The sequence below is a fragment of the Chaetodon auriga genome, chromosome 9 (assembly GCF_051107435.1).
Source record: "Chaetodon auriga isolate fChaAug3 chromosome 9, fChaAug3.hap1, whole genome shotgun sequence".
Lineage (NCBI taxonomy): Eukaryota > Metazoa > Chordata > Actinopteri > Chaetodontiformes > Chaetodontidae > Chaetodon > Chaetodon auriga.
The window spans coordinates 22,037,501-22,058,279 of NC_135082.1; the positions used below are offsets into that span (position 1 = coordinate 22,037,501).

A 20,779-nucleotide genomic window follows, 5' to 3' on the forward strand; every position below is an offset into this window, starting at 1 on the left:
ACACACACACACACGCACACAAGCCGCTAATCTGTCATGTAAGCCAGTGTTGTCGCTCACGGAGAGTAGCCGTTAACTGTTAGTGTGTGATTGTCTGTTCTGCAGTTACACTTAATAAATCTCTCTGTGCTCCGTCGCCTCTTTCTCTCCGGCTCCGTCTTTTCATCTCTCTCCTCTTGACCTCCTCTAAAAGTCAGTCGTTTCCCGTTGCGCTCCCTCTCTTTCTCCGTCGCAGCCCCTTTCGATGTCTCTCTCTCATGCTGTTAATGGAGGACTGTGTAGCAGCACAAGTTATAATGATTTCCATAAGGCTACGCAGCCTCTCCACAGGCGAGAGTGTAAATCACAGTGACGCGTGTGTGTGTGCGTGTGTGTGTGCGCGCGCGTGTGGAAAACGAGTACATGTGTGCGCACATCTTTCTGTTTTCTCCTGAGAATCTGACAGCTTTTAGCGCAGAGACTGTGGTTTTTTTCCTCTGGTCCGTGTGTCAGAACAATGGATGTGAAATATGAAATGTCTTCTAAGCAGTAAGTGATTAGAAGGACTTTAACTGATCAAGTTAAGATCACAATAATTTTAGCGCTGCGACTGATGATTGTTTTCATTCCTGATTCATCTGACAACGCTCCAAAAAGACCAAAAACATCGAATATTATGAAAATAAAATGTTATCAGTAGCTTTCAGTTTCAATTCAATTGATTAATCATTTAGTGCATAAAATGTCAAAATATGTTGAAAAATGCTGATCACAAGTTTCCAGAGTCCAAGCCCTGCAGGCTGCTGTTTTGTAGAATCAACAATCCAAAACCCAAAAATATGCAAATTACAGTGATATGAAACAGAGAGAAGCAGCAAAGCAGCTGAAATCAGCCCGTTTTTGACATTTCTGCTTGATGAATGAAAACAATTGTTGCCATTTCATTCGCTCAGACACCTTATCAATAATCATCGAATCATTTCAGCCCAAAATAACATCATCCTTCAGCACAAAAGTTCATTCTTGACCCTGGAAATAATAGTTTAAGAAAGCTGAGGGTTCAGCTGTATCACTCAGTCATCGGGTAGAAATGTTAACAGTTGTCTTGAAGATGGAGGACTTTAAGGTCTTAAGACAGAGACTCTGAGCGAAGTCCATCGACTGAAAGCTTGAGTTTGTGTCATTGAAATATCATCCTTATCATTAATATATATTCTGCATTACGACCCTGAACTCCTGCCTGATTCAGTGAAAGACGCTTTGTACCTATTAAACCTTTATTCACTGATTTATTTTATTTCATTAAAACGATTCATTTCCACATCAGTGTCTCTTTCACACCGTACGGTTTGCTGGTTTGGCTTCTTCCCAAGTACATTAAACACCTACTGTCCACGGAGGATTACATGAGCTGCTAATTGCATACATAACGCGACCCATGCTGCGGACAGAAAGTTTCCACAGAGCATCCACAGTATTGTATTTGGGATCTGGAGCCACAGCATGCAGATCTAACCATTCATTATAATGACACTGTGTGTAATGTCGCAACTTGTGGCAACTAAATTCAAATAAATACTCCTAAAATGACTGCGGCTGGAGGGAAAAGTATGTGTGGAACGTGGGGTCAGAATGCAGTGTGTGTAATACTCTGAGAGAGAGAGAGAGAGAGAGAGAGACTCTGGATGTCTCTTTCTTCACCCACAAAGAAAACCCCTCCGGTGCAGAACATGTCAAATCGCTCGTGTTTTTCCAACAGCAGCAATAATGGGCTTATAACATAAGAGAGAGCCACATAACATGTGGTTTCATTGTTTCCAGAGTATCGCCGAGCTGATGAGGTTATAATGACAGTGTGTGTTTTAGTGGAGGGTCAGTGCACTGACAGGCCAACAAAGTGCTGAAGGACGAATGGTGTTTGTTCTGCTGGTTCCTACAGTAGACGGCTTCGGAGGAGGACGGATCCAAACTGAAGAATGAGGTTCTGAAGTTCATCTGTGTGACGCCTGATACAATATTTATCATCTTATCCTGCGAAGAGTAATCCAAGATTCTCTGTGGTGCGCGTTATTGTGTCTACCAGAGGTCACTTGAACAGATTAGGACATCTTGATTGTGAATTTTCTGCTCACAATGTTTCAAATTTTAAAGTTTGGCTCACTTTTCTTTGTCTTTTCAGTCACAGTGGTTTGCACAGCTTTAAATTCACAACAACAACTTGCTGGACACGTACCTTATTTAGACACTAAAATCAAGTTAAAATTAGAGTCAAATTGCAATTTTAGTCTCTATTTCATGGTGTTTGTCATCATTTACATACAATGCAGTTGGGTTAAAGTTCAGTTTTTGGACAAAACTGCAATCCCCTGCAATATTTAAAGCAAAACTATTGTTACTGAAGCAAAAATAAACCCTCCTGGGACCCAGGTTTCACTGAACAATGCCTCTTCTTCCAGTGTTGTGTAAAACTTGTCCGCTTGCGGTAGCTCCTGTCTGAATTATGAGGAGAAACATCAAGCCTGGATGAAGTGTGAGGCAAGCTGTGCCTGTGTGAAGCCTGAAACTCTGACCGTGGTCAGTTTTAGAGGACTAACGGTGGTTTACTGGGTTTGTCAGACACACACATTGGGCTGGTTTTAGCCCTGATGTTGCAACAGCCAGCGGTCGGTAGGTGCTGACACAGAAACATCTCTGTCTCTATCCAGAAGCGTATCTCTTAAGGCAGCAGCAGGCAGAACCTGTGCTAACCTACGCACAACCTCCTCTCTCTGCTGCCTCGTGTCACTCTGCACTCACACCCACAAGTAAAGGAGTCGTTTGCCCTGCGAAACCTCATGCCTTGTAGGGCCCACTGTGTCTGGCGTGAGCCTCGCCAAGAAGCAGTCTCTCTCGCCCGTTCAGCGCCTTGCGACTCCAGGGCTGAGTGCCTCAGGCTTCAGAGGCAGCTGTGACTCCGTCTAACACCGGAGTTATTCCCCACCGTCTGTCATCATGCCTCTTTGCCTCTCCTTGATGCGAGTGCCATGGCATCGAGCATAAGGAGCCCATCACTCCACATGGAGGCGGGTTCACGTGTGTTTTGCACTGCACGCCAGTGTAGGCAAAGGAAGAGTTGGAAATTTATCTCAAATTGCAGGATTTTCTACAAGATTTTCCTCCATTGAATCAGGCTTTCAGCATCTGAAGGGACGTGCACACGCATCTGCAGCCAGTAGAAACGCCCTCTCTCTGAAGTGACCTGTGATTGGCCAGAGTCTCCCATCACGGGCTAGACTTCCTGAAGCCTGAAAAGGGAGCCAAACGGAGGTGCAGAAGTCTAGTTTTCTCTCGGACCACTTGAATTACAATATGCTGAAGGGTTATTACTGAATTTTGCCCAGTGACGCCAAAAAATACTGCCTACCCCAGCTTTAACACATGCACGCACAGAGGTTCTAGCCACATATCCAGTGTCTCTATATTAAAACCTGGAAGGACATGACCCTTTAGGAAAACACTGGCCCCCTGGACACACACACACACACTGGCCTGTTGGGACTCATATTTCTGAGTGTGTCCAATGCTGCCTTTTCTCTAAAGACCTAAGTGTAAATACAAGAAGGGGTTATACAAATAGACCCCCAATACACACCCACACTCATACGGGGGTACCCCCAGCCAGTGAATGTGTGAAATGTAGCACACTGTTGAACCATTTACCCCCTGAAGATTGAAAGAGAGAGGAATGAAAAGAAAGAAGAAAATAGGTAGAAGGTATGGGGAGAGAGAGAGAGTGAAGGACGGGATAAATAAATAAACTAAGAGATCAAAAAAGAGCACAAACCTCATAAATGATGAAAGGAGTAATGCAGATACGGTTTCTCCAACGTTAACGATCCAGCTTTAAGTTCAGTTCTTGGCATGAAACCACGCTTTTTTTCTGTCTTGTTTATCCGTCGGTTTCATTTTGTTTTCTAGGGATGAAGTATTGTTCGGCCCTGATCCAGATCTTAATACTGCGTCTGACGCAATGCTCACTTAAGTTACCTAAATGACTAAATGTGTATCTGACACACTGACATAACAGCTGTAACCTGCTTAATCTGACACGCCTTATTTTTAACAAGCTACTTGATCCAAATGCTGAAGGTCCAGGGTCATTAGCTGAAATTATTGACATGATGTGAATGAAAGATTAAGTGGGGGAATGCAACCCCTGAAAGTGATGCAACACAATCAGCTACAGACAAGATTTACAAATCTCAGATGATGAATAGTTTTGTATGAGAGTGAAGCTTCTTCCCTCACAATCAGTCTTTGGCTCAGACACCAGCTTGACTTTTACCTGAATGTTTTGCACACTGCTCTTGTGAATCTATGCATTTTGCTGTAAATGCTGAGCCCACCTGAGGTAAAGGATCCGTTAAAATATGCCCAGACAGATGCTGATCCATAGGATCGGCTCGGGACTCCACTATAAAGACGCCTTTTGCATATCAGAGTTAGTGAGTGTACATATATGCTCACTTACACAACTTGCCCTCACCTATGCAGGACTATGTGTGTTTATGTGGCCATGTGAGCGTGTGTGTGTGTGTGTGTGTGGATTAGTTGTTGTAATCTCCAGCCAAAGTATCTGGCCGAACATTAGAAGGTGGAACGGGATCAGAAGGAAACTTTTTGTTTATTGAAAACAGCTGAAGTAGGGAGGGAATATGTTCTCTGCTCTGTGTGTGTTCAACTTGAAACAAACGGTGAAACATTAAGTCTACCCCCAACCTGCACTCGTATAACAGAGCTGAAGAAAGGTGTAAAACGGACTCTGCTGGCAGAAACTGTCGGTGAGGGCTGGATGTTTAACCTTCGGACAGATGTGAGATTCTGTTACAGTTTCACTCACCGTGCCATACATATATACATATATAGATGTTTGCTCACCTTCAGCTGGTTCTCCCTGCTCTCTGAAGAATGAATTGGATGAAGGTTTGATAAAATGGAGGAGTCGGCTGGTCGTGCGTGGGACATCACATGTTTACGGTCAGACATAAACACTGGAGCTCTAAAGAAGCAGTTTCTGCTCTGTGCTGTTGTTCTGGTGAAGACTGACACTCTGCTGATGTGATCTGTGTTGTATTCACGCACAAACTTTACTATTATTTCACCTGCAATAACAGCAACCAATGACAAATGACCATTTTTGGTGTGCTATCGCTTTAAGCAAGTAGCAGTTGTTCATCTTGCTCAGCTCAGTTACAAGAAGTCAGTGAGCTTGATGTTAGATCACGAAAGAACCAACTTGAATTTTCCTTTTTTTTTGTCCTTTCAGAGGATCTTTATCTCATTCAGGACTAAAGTAGAATTAATTTTCATTTGTGTTTTTGAACCTGCATCGTTTCTGAAGCTGCAGCACATTTCTCCTTATGGAAATGTTTTGGGCTTTTGCAGCACGTTTGCCCGTATTGGCCACCGTAGTAAAGACACAGATGAGCCAATTTAAAGGAATTTCATCTTCCAAGCCAGTCATCCACACAAAAACCCATCCACATATCGCACTCAGGCAAGGACAAAGGTACAGAAAGGCACACTATAAGAAGGTGCACAGACTTCCTAATCTTCTAGTCCATAAATGGAGCAGGGAGGCACTACCTGGTCTGTAGACTGAACTTCAAAATGTCTACACTGGAGTACAAACAATGAATGCGTTGTCTGCATGGACACTGAGTCCAGAACATGTAACATTTCATACTGTGTAGCTCTTTATGCTACCTCTATCTGAAATCTATTAGTGTCTGTATCGCTTATATTGTTAGTCCAAACGCATGCCATTTTCTGTAGCTGATTTGTCTCTGCGTCAGTATCACAATATACAGCTGCTGTACAGAGATATGTTTTGAATTTGGGCAATACTTTGATACTTCGGTTGTATGGCTGCACTGTACAGACAGTGGAAGCGGTCCAGCCCCCCTCTGTGAGTGGGTCTGTAGGAGGTCTGCCAAGTAAGGTTTACAGGCTCGCACCAGGCCTGGGGGAGGGTTTTCTAGCTGTTAAGAGTGCTAAACCATGTTCCCCCTTCAGATCAGACCCCCGTGCCGCTCGGCTTCAAACGCGCTGCCCTTTCTCAGAACACGCCGTGCATGTGGCAGGAGGGAGGGTTGAAGGGGGCGTCAGAGGGAGGGATGGGGGAGCGAGGTGCGACGGGAATACCAGCACCTCAAGTTACCACTTAGTTAAATAACGTCAGAACACACGCACCCACACATGCACTGACACACCCATACAGGAATTCATGTCAGTCACTCAGATACACACAAACGCACTCATACGGGGTCTGCAACAGCATGCTATTAATACCAGCCCCGAGGATGCAGGTCATGCCTCGTATTTGCATTTCATATGCGTCTTTCATTCCATCGTCCAAATAGTGATGCTTTAAAGACATTTGGCGCTGCATTAAACACTCCGAGCTTTCAGGTGGTCTTTTAAAATCTTAACACAGATCCGTATATGTACCAACACGCGCGATAAACATATCCATTTACAATTACGCAGCACTCTCATGTATTTCCTGCAGGCTCTTTGATTCCCTTTTCTTTCTTTCTATAACTGCCAACAGGTTTTGGTTGAAGTTTCAGGTTCAAGCCAAGTTAAGCGCACGCCCCCCGCCTCATGTATTTTGACAGAGCTGATATTGCACTGCATCAGCCTTCCCCACCTCCCTGTTAAAGGGCCCCTCGGATGCATTGGTTCCATCTTGAAGCGGTTCCTAGCGTGAAGGTCCAGACAGATGTTTGTATCTTTTTGATAATCAGTGTAGGAAGACATGCCGAGGGAGAGAAACCGATACACCAGCGTGAGAGTAAAAGCAATGTGATACTGTATTTAAAGACACAGGCACATACAGTGAGGACACATGAAAAAAAGATTTTGCTCGTTGGAGCATGTTTTTTTTTTTTTTTTTTGATGTTAAAGGCCCACATTATGACTGTGCTCTCTCGTGAGTCAGGAGCTAATAGTTTTTGGGTTATGGGTAGAGGAATGTTACAGGACTCGTAGGATTAATTTTACCGCTTTCATCACCAGTGAGATACAGCAAGCCTCTGGCACGGTCACACTAATGGACAGAGATATCATGTTATTTGTCATTTGGCATGGTGGGGGTGTTGAGGGCAGAGGACTGGATGGAAAATAAGTTTTGAAAGCTAGAAGCCTCTGGACCTGGCTTCGGTCCTCACCAAGCTGCCGGATCGGGGAATCGACCCACCGGACTCCCCGTCAGCAGCCTGCTTCTCGAACTGTTGATCCACCTATGATGTTCTACTTTCACTGTTTTCACCTACAAACCTGTGTCTTTAACTCTAAGGTCTACATGTTTTAAAATGTTTATGACAGCGATGCTTCATCTGCATCCAGTTTGGCAGAGTAAGCCAATATTTCAGTGATTTATGATGCTGAACAATCGATCATACATCATGACCCCGTGCTGAAACGGCTGCATCCTATAAAACAGCTGACAGATGCTGATAGAAAACAGAAAAAAATCCTCCTAACATGCAGACAGTCATGAGGCCTCATGGATACTTTTTTTTTAGCTTTTTTAGCACCTAGATCTAGCCGTATTTTTTATGAATACATTTATTGCGCTCTAACTGGAGCGACAAGTGGGTGTAGAAATCCCAATTTCATCAAGACATTCAGCACCGACACTTAAAAGTACACTCGAATACGCTGCATCAGGTCTCTTTGTACAGATTATTACTATTACTTCAGAAGCTGTCAGGTCACTCACGATGCGTCTCGTCTTTCTCTAACCAGATGACTCCAGTTCAAGAGGTGCAGCAGGGATGGCCAACGGTGACGCTGATCATGCCCCAGAGCTGGCTGGGAAACTGGGTAAGCGCTCATAACTTCTCTGAACTCATCACTGCTGGTATTTAAAGATTTTAAGATGAGACGGAAGCCTGGAGGTGACACGTTAGACAGACTTAACATTTGAAAAAGTACAGTAGCGGGATGTGCAATAAACACGTTGCTCACACTGTCCAGAGGGGAGAAGGTGAGAGTGTGTGCCCACACACACACACACACACACACACACACACACACACACACACACACACACACACACACACAGGCACACATCAGGCTGGCTGTTTGCTCAGATAATTGGCTCTGACAGAGTGGAGAGCAGTCTATTTGTGTGAGGTGTGATTTGGTGGGACGCATTCCTTCCTCCCCCCTTGTCCTGAGTCTCCCTGGTCTTCCTGTCATGTAACTTAACCCTCCTTTCTTTGCTTTTAGTTATCCTTTTATCCAGCTCCCTCTCTTTCTCTCCGCCATAACCGTCCTTGCACATTCACACTTAGATGTCAACAAACATTTGCTCCTTTGCAGCGCTCTCTTTGTTTTTTCACGCCCGTTCTTTCTCCTCGTCTGTTTGCTCTGCGTGCTCACTCACAACCAAATGCACACACTCACCGCTTCGGCTGCGGCCGCGCTCGAACCGACTTTAGCCCCGTATTTATTTGAATGGGGCCGGATCGGCGACAGCAGGAGCGCCAACACAGGCGCCCGGCAGAAGAGCTGATCCTGGATCAGCTGCAGTGAGACGTCATCCAGCAGCGGTGGACAATCAAATAGATAACCTAACATGTCATAATTATACTGATAAATCCTTGACAATGTGTAAACTCAACTTTAAGTTTTAAAAAAGGGATTGTTTGTCATTTTGGAGAAGACACCTGGCTAAGCTAACCGCCTGCTGGCTCTAGCGCCATAATTAATGCACAGACACACATAAATAAATGAGAAATGTAATCCTAATGCTAGCATCCACCACAAAAAATGACCCCCAGTTAGCAAAAAATCCTCAATCTCAGAATTAAAGTTGGAAATCACAAGGCTCTCTTGCTCACACACACACACACACACACACACACACACACACACACGCTCTCTCATCAAAGGCAGTCAGTCGGAGGGTCAGCAGTATTTTTACACTGTGAAGTGTGGCGCTGAAGTGGCCCCTGAGACCCAGAACAAGCCTGCCCTTTCGCCCGCTCTGGCTCTCACCTTCTCCCCTCTTCCCTCTCTCTATCACCTCTTCGTCAGTTCGCCCTTCCTCCTCCTCTCCCTGTTTTTCTTTCTGCCTCTGAGCGTGCCCGCTCTCTTACCTTTGCTTTTTTTCATTGTTTTCACTCCATCTCTGGCTCTCTTTGTTCTCCATTTCGCTGCCGTCACTCCAGTTTTATTCGCCTGTTTTTAAGTAATCTGTCAGTCCTCTGTATGTGCTAACCTCAATTTGAACCTCACTCTTTCTCTTTCCATCTGTTCTCTCCTTAATTTCTGTTTGGTTTGGTTCATCTTAGACAATATAAATCAGTTCATTTCAGTTGCACTTTGCTGTATTTTGCTCAGTCTCATCTCATTTATCCAAATCACTTCAGCTGCCCATTGCTTTGGATCTCCCTTCCTTTTTTCAATTAACTTCAGGCTGAGCCAGTTAATTTATGCAATCATCAAAGTAGGACACTGCCAAAACAGTAAACCATACATCATTGTCTTCTGCTCCTCTGCTCTACTTTCCCCACTCTGGTAGATCTATTGACTCTGATCGCAGTTCAGCTGTAGTCCAGTAGCTTTTCTTAGACTTGGGAGGGGGGACAAAGGCGAGACTTAAAAGCCTTTTGGGTATGTTTGTTTTGTCATCCTGCCCAGCTTCCTGTCGGTCAGCGGAGGACTATATTCCGCTGAGTAACGCAGCCGTAGAGAAATCTCCACATTTGAGCGCGCAAACCCGTCACATAACTCTCCCCCCTGTTTGTTTACCCGGAGCTAGAATAATAACTGTGTCCAATGAAGGAGACGCAACTGCAGTAGTTTCGGGGTGATTTATCGCCCTGGTTGATGGCTATCTGCTGTGGCTGGAACATGAGGGCAGTAAAATCAAGCGCTCCTGTGACTGATTTCCTCTCCTCCCTCCCTACTGGATCGTTTTTTTTTCCTCTTTGATCTGTTTTCACTGTTCACTGATTGATGTGGGTTTTTTTTAAAAAGAGGGATGTGTGTGTATGAATAGATGCGCAGGCTTGGGTTAGGTTGGGTCAGTCATGCAACTCCATGGAGGGATGTTTGAATAGGTGTTTGAGGTTAACTGGCCATTTTATGCTTTGTAAGAAAGGATTTGCATGAATGAATGGATGTTTGGTGTGATGTCTAGTCACTGTCTGTTTTTTATGTGCACAGGTTCATTCATTCATAATTACAGTGATGTGACATACTGTAGCTGTCTAGCAGGTTTCTGAGTTTTATGGTGGGATCTCGTGGATGCATGATGTTGGGGGAGGGGGTGGGGGGCTTCTCTTTAAGAGCAGCAGAGGTGTACAAACCTGTGGTCAGAGGTGCTGGATCAGTGGAAAATAAAGGATCTGGTGTGCGTTTGTGTGTGAAGTTTCCCGGTCATGTGAGTAAGTCTTGTGTCAGGGGAAGAGGAAGTGATTCAGACATTTTTTTTCTCAAACAAAACAGCTAGGTTTATTACAGCAAATTAGGTTGTATATACCAAGAGGCACGCTGCCATATGTTGTTACAGCACAACATGGAATACTTGGCACAGCCTGTGGCGATGACCTCAGCCTGTCTGACGCTCGTAACACTGCAAAAAAAAGTCCATCTTGACAAGTTACCAAGTCTCACTGTAAGCCCTAAAAAGTCCCTCAATGTAAGGGAGATGATTCGATTTGTTCCCAGTTCCATCTTTCTTGTTTACAGTTTGTGGAAACACACATCAGTGTGTTGCAACAAGGAAAGTCTTTTCACATCAGGCATGAATGCGCTTGTGTGTAGATGCAGATTATTATTAACTTCAAAGAAATTGATTTCGTAGTGTGTAGTTAGGTTACGCACCAGTGCAGAATATTTGTGGGGCAGAAAATTAATTTGTAATCACATTAGTTGCTGCAGATGTCCGCGTGCATAAACAAGGGTTCAACCAATAAAACGTCAGATTGAGCAACGAGGAAACAACACAGAGTTCATAAAGTCAAGCAAACAATCTCTGTGTGATCACAGAGAGTCTCGAACAGCTCCGGGGACTCCCTTTGGAGTATTTGTGTCATTAACAAACAGTAGCTTGTATTTTTATCAACTCTTCTTTTAAAGAGACAGTAAAACAATGTGGGCTTGATCTTATCTTAAAGGAAACTTGATATTATGCAGCTGCCTAATCGACTGCTGCGTTCTCAAAGAGGCAGAAGAATCCAGGTGGACAGTAAGTTAGCTCGAGATTTCAGAACACAATACAAAGAAAAATATAGTAAAACTTTAAAATCAATGAAGCCAACGTGTCTTCAAAATGCTAATGATGTTTATATTTCTCTAATAGCAAAACGTTCTGGCATGAGGAGCAAATAAAAACTTGCTCAAAGCATATCTGGACCTTCTTCTGTGTCTTTTTTCGCCCTGTACGTCTTATAAAAGTCACATGTAAGACTCTGATGAATTCAGCAGCCTTTCCCAGCCTGTTCTCTTTCCACAGGTCTGAAAATCAGAACACTGCTTGTAAATATAAAACTGCTCTTTAAACCCTTTATCTCTGCTAATAACTGTTCTTTTCTTTCCTGCCTTTCTTTTTCCCACCTGTAGCTGACCGAGAGGCAGAAAGAGCTCCTGCTTATTTATCTCTTTACATGAACTTAACATCAAGCCTCCATATTGCACAGGCAGCTGAGAGCAGCACACTTGTTTTCCAGTTCTAGTCCTCTTTCTAATTATAGTTCGATCCTCCGCTTCACCTTCTCTCCCCTCGCAGTGCGTCCACGTTTCACCCAGCCGTCAAAGATGAGGAAGCGCGTCATCGCTCGCCCAGTGGGCAGCTCGGTGCGTCTGAAGTGCACAGCGAGCGGCAACCCTCGCCCCGACATCGTCTGGCTGAAAGACAGCCGGCCGCTGGTGGACGAGGACGGCGGAGCAGGAGGGGAGGAAGGCAAGAAGAAGAGGTGGACTCTGAGTCTGAAGAACCTGACGCCGGAGCACAGCGGGAAGTACACCTGCCACGTCTCCAACAGAGCAGGAGAGATCAACGCCACCTACAAAGTGGAAGTCATACGTGAGTCGCCATGCTTTGCAAAGATATAGATCTGATTGGTTAAGGCTGTTTTAAGTTTAAGTGTCCAAACAAGTGGAAGTGTTAGTGGAAACAGGGCTAGGAAATAATTACATTATTATTATTATGACTTTTTTTACTTTTTTATTTATTTATTTATTAAGCACTAGACTGAAATGCCTCCATAGTCCATAAGGTAGAGAGCTTTCCTACTCAAAAGGTTATTGTCAGACAGCAACAGTTTGGAGTTATGTTAACTTTAAAGAGACTTAAAGAGAAACTAAAGAGACTTAAAGACCTAAAGAGAGAAACTTTAAAGAGAAGCCCCAAGAGTAATGAGTGCATGAGTAATGTTTAAGTCATGCAACAGCAATATTGACTCCTGACCACATTTGAAATGTTGAATCATGATGTTTGATACACGTATGAATCAGCTCTCTCTAATTCTTAGTCTCTCTTGGACTTATTTTATTGACGCCAAGAGTTGGAGCTTTAGGAGAAGTTTTCAAGTTGGGCTGCAACTGTAAAGTTTATTCCTTAATGTCTCGATTATTAGAGTTCAAGGTGACATTGTTAGATTGCTTGTTTTGTCCTAACAACAGTCCAAAACCCAAACTGACACACAGAAAATGGAGAGAAGCAGCAAACCGTCCAACTCAAGCTGCTGGGAAATCCTTATACTGCCATTTTTGCCAGATAATGAAAAACAATTACCTGATCAAATCTGACTAATCCATTCATCAGTTGTTTCTGCACTACTTTTAAGAGATCCAGACTCATAAAAATGTGCCTGTAAAAGTTTTAATGCATGTAAAAATATGGCAGCATGTGGTCATTTCATGCCGTGACACATCAGAAAGCACATTTTTGTAATTGTGGTGTGTGTGAGTCCTTCCTGCTGGTACACGATATGGTGATATGTTATATACCAGCAGGGAACGTCTCCCACCCAAACAATAACATACATCACGCTGTACACGCTCTGTGTATTATTGTTGTGCAGAGGCCTGTCTGGCTAAATCACAGGGTTTGAAATGGGTTTTGTTTCCCTCCTGACTCACAATACAGCAATTATGTAAAAGAAGAGGATCGTATGATCAAAAACACCATAATTTCCTTTTCAACTATTTAAGTGATCTGCTGGCAAAGACTCTGATGCCCATGACCAGGCTTTGTTTTCATAAAACATCTCTGCTCTGTTTGGAAAGGGCCCGAGTACAGATTTACATTGTTTTGAGAAAGACGTGAAGATTTTCAGTCGTCAGCAGGTTTCTTTTACACAATTTAATATATCGAAGTATTAACTTTTTGTCAGAGAGTCACTTGTAGATCATTTAAAAGTCCTAACGTTGAATAAGACGGCGTTTTCTTGAAGGATGTTGCTAAAATTTGTCTCATTCAACTTGAATTTACACAATTTTGAACAACAGGAAGAGTATCAACCAACATTTAAATGTCCAAATTAAAACATTTGGATCCTTCTTACATTAATTTAATGAGTCTGCTGTGGTTGGTTGCAAAGTCGAGCCGCGGCGCCCACATGCATCAGCGTGCCGGCTAATGAGTTGCACCAATAATAGAAGCTTAAAATAACTTTTAAAGCCTCTTTTCACATCAGTGGCATTTATTGATCAGCACCAGGCTTGTCAGTAAACATCAGTCAAGCGAGTGAGGAATGCTGAGCAGGTTTTTCGCTTTGGAAAGTGAGCCAGCTGCAGTTTTAGTCTGAAAAGGGTCTAGTTTTACTGGTGAGAGCAGAATGTGCGTTATGACGAGCTGTGAATGTTTTTTGAAGCATTAGCTTGTGTTCGAAAGCTGCAAAAGCTGTTTTGGTGCTGCGATGATTTAATGTCAAGCTGTTTGGTGGAGTTAAATGTGTGTGTGCGCACTGAACAGTATGTTACTGCATGTGATGGCTCTGTTGAGAGCCTCAGACCAGCTCCTCTCGCTTTACTCGCCACATCTGTTGTGTATTAAAGTACAGCTGTAGTCTTTCCTGAGAGACACTTGCACACACACAGTAATAGAAAGGAAGTAAATCAAACCGCTGCTCGCTTATGTCAAATGTGACATTTTCTCTATCAGTAGAGGTTCACTCAGCTGTCAGTCATTCACAGCTGTTAGAAAGAAAACCAAAAATAGGAGTCCATGGCAGAAAACCAGGAAAGCTCTCACAAAGCTTATAAATAATCCATAAATAGAGATACCTGAACGTAGTACCTATTAATATGATCATTTTTAGAGCTGGGATTGAAGTAAGTTTGAGATGAGACACATTAAATGCACCATTCAGCCCCCCCTCCCTTGAGCATTGCCCTCCCTTCCTTTGGGACGTGCTGTGACTACATTAACACATTTAAAGCTTAAATAGTTTCATTTATAGCACTCTGGGCTCTCTGCAGCACTACAAATGCACTGACAGCAACAGCGATCTTCAAACCTGTTTATGAAGAAAAACAAACATCTGAACTTTTCCACATGAGCCTCCCTGAAAGCCAGTGAAAACTAGTCCTCTCCAACGTCGTGAATTAATCCTGTAACACAGGTAAAACTGAAGATGCCTTTTAAATTCTATCGAAGAAAGAAAAACAACTGATGTAAACAGAAATCTAATTTTCTCAGGTTATGTTCTCGTGAGATTGCATTAGCAGATACTGAGAAGGAGACTATTGAATGTCTCTGGCAGGTGTGTTTATTCTGCTGTATAAACTGAGATAGAAAAGGCAGGAGCTGAAGATAAGGGATCTGTTTGTATATCTTCAGCAGAGCGAGAGGATGTGGTGCTGAATACAGAGGATACTGTGTAAATAATGCTTTCAAACCACATTGTGGTTTCTCAGGGCCAGTGCGTTCATTCAGTTCAAATACACTGAATAAAAAGAGTACATGTTCCGTCCTCTCTGTCCCGTTTTAATTCTGATTGCAGCAATCAAACCATTTCTTTAATTCAGTTTTTGTCAAGTGATATTAAATATTTCTTTGCATGTGTCTGTGTTTGTCTCTTTGGTGTCTTCAGAGCGTACCAACTCTAAGCCCATCCTGACTGGTACTCACCCCGTCAACACCACCGTGGACTACGGAGGAACCACATCTTTCCAGTGTAAAGTCCGCAGTGACGTCAAGCCGGTTATTCAGTGGCTTAAAAGAGTCGAACCTGGTGACGAGAACAAATTTAACTCCACCATAGAGGTACAAACACATTGCCAAAACCGCTTCTGCATGTAATCACAATTCCCGGAGGCAAATAATGGCTAACCAGTAATATTTGAGTGAACTGGTCCATAAACTTGTACTTTATTCCAAGGTTGGAGACCATCGCTTTGTGGTCCTGCCTACAGGGGAGGTTTGGTCGCGCCCTGACGGATCTTACCTCAACAAGCTGCTGATAACCAGAGCCAAGGAGGAGGATGCTGGCATGTACATCTGCCTGGGAGCCAATACTATGGGCTACAGCTTCAGGAGTGCCTACCTGACGGTGCTACCAGGTCAGAGGAAGAAAGAGAGAGAAACATGAACACAGAGAGAATTTCATATGATCATGTATGATATGTATGCAACGTGACATCTAACATCAGCCAGTTAAAAGCATGTTCGGGTAACTCACATCCTGCTCGAGCCACTAAACAAACCAAACAGTCCTTCAGCAAGCAGCAACACATTCACCTTTGTATCATCAGCCAACGACATCAGCTAACGACACACTAACTCACAAAAAACAGCTAAACAGCATATTAAGCTAACTAGCGTGTTGCCATCACTAGCAGGACGCTGCGTGACCCATCAAACAAATCAAGCTGTTATTTTATCATCTGGATCATTAATGTCTTCATTTCCCGCTCTTTTGCAGATCTGAAGCCCCAAACCAACGCTGTCCCCACAGCAACGTCGCCAGGCCTCCCCTGGCCCGTCATTATTGGAATACCAGCAGGTGTTGCCTTCATCTTAGGCACCGCCCTCCTCTGGTTCTGCCAATCAAAACGCACCTGCTCCTCTTCCTCTTCATCCTCTGCCCTTCCCGCGGCCCAACGCCTACCTGCGGCCAATCGTGACCGAGCCTGCGCAGCGCTGCCTCCTCAACAGGCCAACGGGGATAAAGATTGTCTTTCATATGAGGACTACATTGCCCATCAGCAGCTGCTCCTGGCTCAGGGGGGCGCTGGATTGGCTCCCAAGGTCTACCCGAAGATCTACACGGATATACACACGCACACGCATTCACACGTGGACGGGAAAGTACACCAGCACCAGCATATTCACTACCAGTGTTAGCATCGAGGCTAGCAGCATGCGTTGGTGTCTCACATTCAACTGCTACATGAACATGTTCCTGTGCATGCAGATGTATTCACAACAGTCTCACACTAACTGCAGGTATACAGAGCAAAGAACAAAGAAGGCTTCATTCAAGAGACCATGCAGATTCATATACAGAAACATGGGATTACGCAGCTCTTCCTCATCCTGCTGCAGCCACATTATTGTGTAAACACGGACTTTTTCAAGACACAAACAATGAAGAATGTAAAGAAGACAAAGATCCTTATTTTTAGCCAATCTGGAGCTGAATCCAGTGAGATCTATGAGAGAAAAGTCCCAAAACATGTTTTATTCAAGCCTTTTTTATATGAGATCTTTTCTGTAGATTTTTACATCTTTTTTTTTTTTTTGCTCAAAGGCCTTATTTGAAGCCACAAAGAACTCTGCAGCTTCAAGGTAAATTAACAACCCAACAATTTATCTGCCTCTGTTCTTGAAGTATGTTGGACGCAACCACAGCCTCCTCAGTAACAGCAGAAATACAGCCTCCAACTATAGCTACTCATGTATATAGTGGAATATGATTATATGGCATTTAGCACGCTACTTCATCCTGGGTAATCTATACAGAACAATATAGCATGTGTGTAATGTAATAGCATAATTTCAGAGTATATCTCAGGCATCAGCCCAACTGAGCCATAAAAAAACACAAATCAAACTCCCACGGTATCCACACCCTCGGCAAGGATGACGGCTGCTGGTTTTTGCTTCTGCCGGGTTCAGCTGCTATCTGGGTACTGTGTGAAAGGGGGCTGCTGTCAAACTGGGTGATGTAGATCAGACAGCGTGGATCTTTCTTAGTAGACTGATCTTTGCAGCAGCTACAGCGTGACTTCTGCCACAGCCAAGGAGCTCCTCCACAACTCTGCTGACCGTTTCTGCCCCTTCACTTCCTGGAGAGAGGTGGCATTTCCTGTTTCACGTCCTCTCCTTTTCAGCTTTGATTGATGCTCGCTGACTTTTCAAGACAGGCATGAAGGATATCAGTGGTCCTCATGTCATTCATTCGGCTGCTTTAGCCAACAGCACAAAGGGATGATCATCAGTGCCTCGGTGTAAAATGGTGCCTTCAGAGAATTGTTTCCAGATTTTGTGGATCATTGTTGGATAATTGGAGATGTCACAGATTCTTCTTAATCTGACATGAGATTCAGGGGCCTTACAAGAGAGGAACTTCATCTTAAACTCTTCTTCTTAAAGCGCCTCACAACATGAGCTCAAGTAATGGAACAGGTTTTGCATGTGCTCCTTTCTCCACTCGTGGTTTGTTAGAAAACAGAGCGTCTCACCTGTTGGTTTTATCTGAAGATGAAAGGTTTTGGGTAAAGGGCTGCCTTCTCACCTTCAGAGCAGTGAAAATGGATGATGTTGCAGTCGAGACATTCTAGATACAAAGAAGGTAAAAGTGAATCAAATATCTGTAATTTTTGTACTTAAATTTAGAGCCATATATCCTGCAGAGAGGTCGCAGTCCCCACTGACGAGCTACAAGTTCATAAACTGCTCTGAGTGCAATGACTTCTATTAAGTTCTTGAGATGTTCAAGCAAGTCTGGAATATTTGGCTCTGTATGTTTTTACTTACTCGTCTGCAGATTTACAACTACTTTTATCGACCACTTTAAGAGATGTTCTCAATGATAAGATCTACAAATTTGTTTGAAATGCATTTTCATGTTAGTTTTTAAGCATTTTCTCACCTTTAGGTTCCACTTTGTTCTCATGTTAATGCCATTTGAAAGCCCCCACACACCCGTGGTGCTCCCCCACAGGGGTTTTCACTCCTCTTGGGTGATTAGACCTCATTTTGAAGCTGTGCCACTACATGCAAAGTGCACTTGATTAATACTTCCCTCACTCTGATCTCGTCTTGTTGCACCTTTTACTGTGGGACAACTGAAAACTAACCATTTGATTGACTTAAAAGTAATTCTCAACATGGTTTCTCCTGCCTTCATCCGTCAGAGGTCTAATCAGCCACATTAACTGAAAACACCTGTGCGGGAATTCGGGGCCTTTCATTTGTAAAGGTCACCAGCAGCTGTTCCGAGTAAAGCAATTAGTTCACTACATAAATGATCCTTGATTTAGCTGTTTTCAAAGCCATTATAAGCTCAGTTTCTGATAAGTGTTGGTAGACTGGTCCACGAGCCGCTCTCACTGTCCAAGGCAGTCTCCTACTCCTTTTAGGTGTTACACAACCCTCTTGCTGCAGACCCAGTGTTAGTTTAACTCAGATTGTATCATTGCATTTTGCTTTCACAGCTCCTGGGAGGTGTTGGGACGTTTCCTCACACCACACCTTCATAAAATCACTAACATTGACCCAAACCTCGCTGGAAACCTGCCCCAACAAAAGCTTTAGTTCACAGCCAGTTCCTGTACAACACACTTTCTTTCACTCTTTCTCAGGTGTCCATCTTCAGTGTGCGAGCTCATGAATCTGACCACTATTTTAAAAACATGATATAAGATAAGCTTTAGATATTGATCTGTTTGAGGTTACAGCCCCCTCTGAAAGGCACACTCAGCCGTGTGGGGTGACTTTGTCCAGAGATGTTTAAACATAAGAATTAAAAATGCAGAAACTGGCCTTCTGTGTAGTTGATTGCCTTCATATCATGTCAATGTTTCTCTCGGCAGACCATTTTCATAATACTCATTGGTATGTTATCTTTGCCCAGAAAAGAACCAGGAGCCTGCAGACCACAGCTTTGAAACCAACTATTAGTTGTTTCACTTTCTGAATGTTAAGACTTTTCTCTCCCTCCGACATGTTCTTCTTTACATTCACCGAGCAGGTTTCGTTTGTCTGTTTGGCAGCAGGATTGTGGAAAAACTGGTGGAAGAGTGTAGCATTGTCTGAAGGAAGAACCCAGAGCAGCAGATCTGAATCCCAGGTCCAGATACACAAATTATTTTTCACTTATCGTTACCATTGCAAGATAGATCATTTGGCCTGGCTGGAAAAAATGCCATAAATCTAAAATCCAGTAGATGGTAGTAAAGTTAAATAGTGACAAAACATAGCTAACTGTAAAATACGATGACTGTGGTCAGTGGACTGTTGGTCTTGGCCGAGGTTTCCAAGTGCCCCCTTTGTTACTGTTTTGAAACGTCTGTTGACAAAGTCACCCTGAACAGTAAAATTTTCCTCAGATCAGTTCCCTTTTTTCACTCATTTCATATTTCAAACCCAAGTTTTTTGTGTCAGAGCTAAAGGACTGCCAATAGACTGTATATGTACACTTACCACTAGCATTTACATGGGATTACATTAGCATTGAAATTATAGTAACTGTTTAATTTAGGAGAATGCTTTGGACCAGACGGTAGCTCTAGCAACACATTGGCCCACAAAACAAAGGCGCAAGTGTCTCAAGATTCAAAAAGAACATGTTTCTAATTTATTTTTATTAAAACGTTTGTTTGTTTCATATAATTGGGCATTATAGTGCATGAGTGGATTTTGTGTTATAATAGTAATGTAAGCTATGTAGCAAATACCATGTTCATGTCATTGTAAGATACTGTATTTATACGTGCTGACGGAATATACGAAATTTTATGAATAATCTTTGTATCGACAATCCTGTACAGTCTATTGTCATTTAGGTTAAAATTTCGTTTTCTCCCACTGTAATCATGTTATTGGTGCCATTAAAAAAAGTTAAATCAATGTGTAATTGTCCTTTTACTTCTTTTTCCACGTCTCTCACGCCTTAAATTTTCTGCCTCTCTGTCACCTCACAGAGCGAGATTCCAGTCCAGTGCAGCACAATACCTCAGTGTGCCGTGGGACACTCTTTAAGTGAACGTCCTTCTCTAAATAGTTGTAGTCCTTCAGTTGCGAGAGCTGCAGCCGGTGTTTCATCTGTCAGCGTGTCTGTCTGGAGGGATGAAAGATGGACGTGCAGTGCGTGCAGATGGAGGGTGTGAAGGCCCAGCGTCTCTGCTGAATGAAACAGATGGGGCACTGCGAAAGGGTGGAGGTGGCAACAGGGCCGGCCATGGAAACATAATACGATAATAATAAATTAATTAAAACTTGTGCATGTTCAACAGGTTTTTACGGATGAGCATCTGTAGGTGGCACTCCTGAATTGGCCCGTTGAGCATCTGTGGCTGTCACAGCACAGGACAGACGTACCTTTGGCTTAACTCTGACTTTCCTTAAAGCAGCTTTAATCATTTGTTTTGGCTACTTGAGGGCAGCAGACCAAGCTGTAAGCACAACATTAACTTAATATTACGTTATTAAGTCAATATGGCCAACACGTTTGCAAACAGTCGCCTATTTACGCATTCAGAAGACTCGGAGCTACATTAGCATTAATTTGTGTTTTCTGTTCCAATGTTCACTTTCCTTTGAACTCGGTTTCCACCAACTCTGGACGAAAAT

General features: G+C 43.3%; 1 protein-coding gene across 1 annotated transcript in view; it reads left to right on the forward strand.

The window, feature by feature from the left end:
* The window catches only part of fgfrl1a (fibroblast growth factor receptor like 1a), a 65,261-nt gene extending 45,732 nt beyond the window's left edge, over nt 1-19,529 (forward strand). Inside the window, exons 4-8 of the mRNA XM_076738823.1 lie at nt 7,771-7,848; nt 11,765-12,061; nt 15,075-15,247; nt 15,363-15,543; nt 15,906-19,529. Of these exons, the coding sequence (XP_076594938.1) occupies nt 7,771-7,848; nt 11,765-12,061; nt 15,075-15,247; nt 15,363-15,543; nt 15,906-16,327 (1,151 nt within the window). The 3' untranslated portion in view covers nt 16,328-19,529. The remainder of the gene's footprint in view (nt 1-7,770; nt 7,849-11,764; nt 12,062-15,074; nt 15,248-15,362; nt 15,544-15,905) is intronic.
* The last annotated feature ends 1,250 nt before the right edge of the window (nt 19,530-20,779 follow it).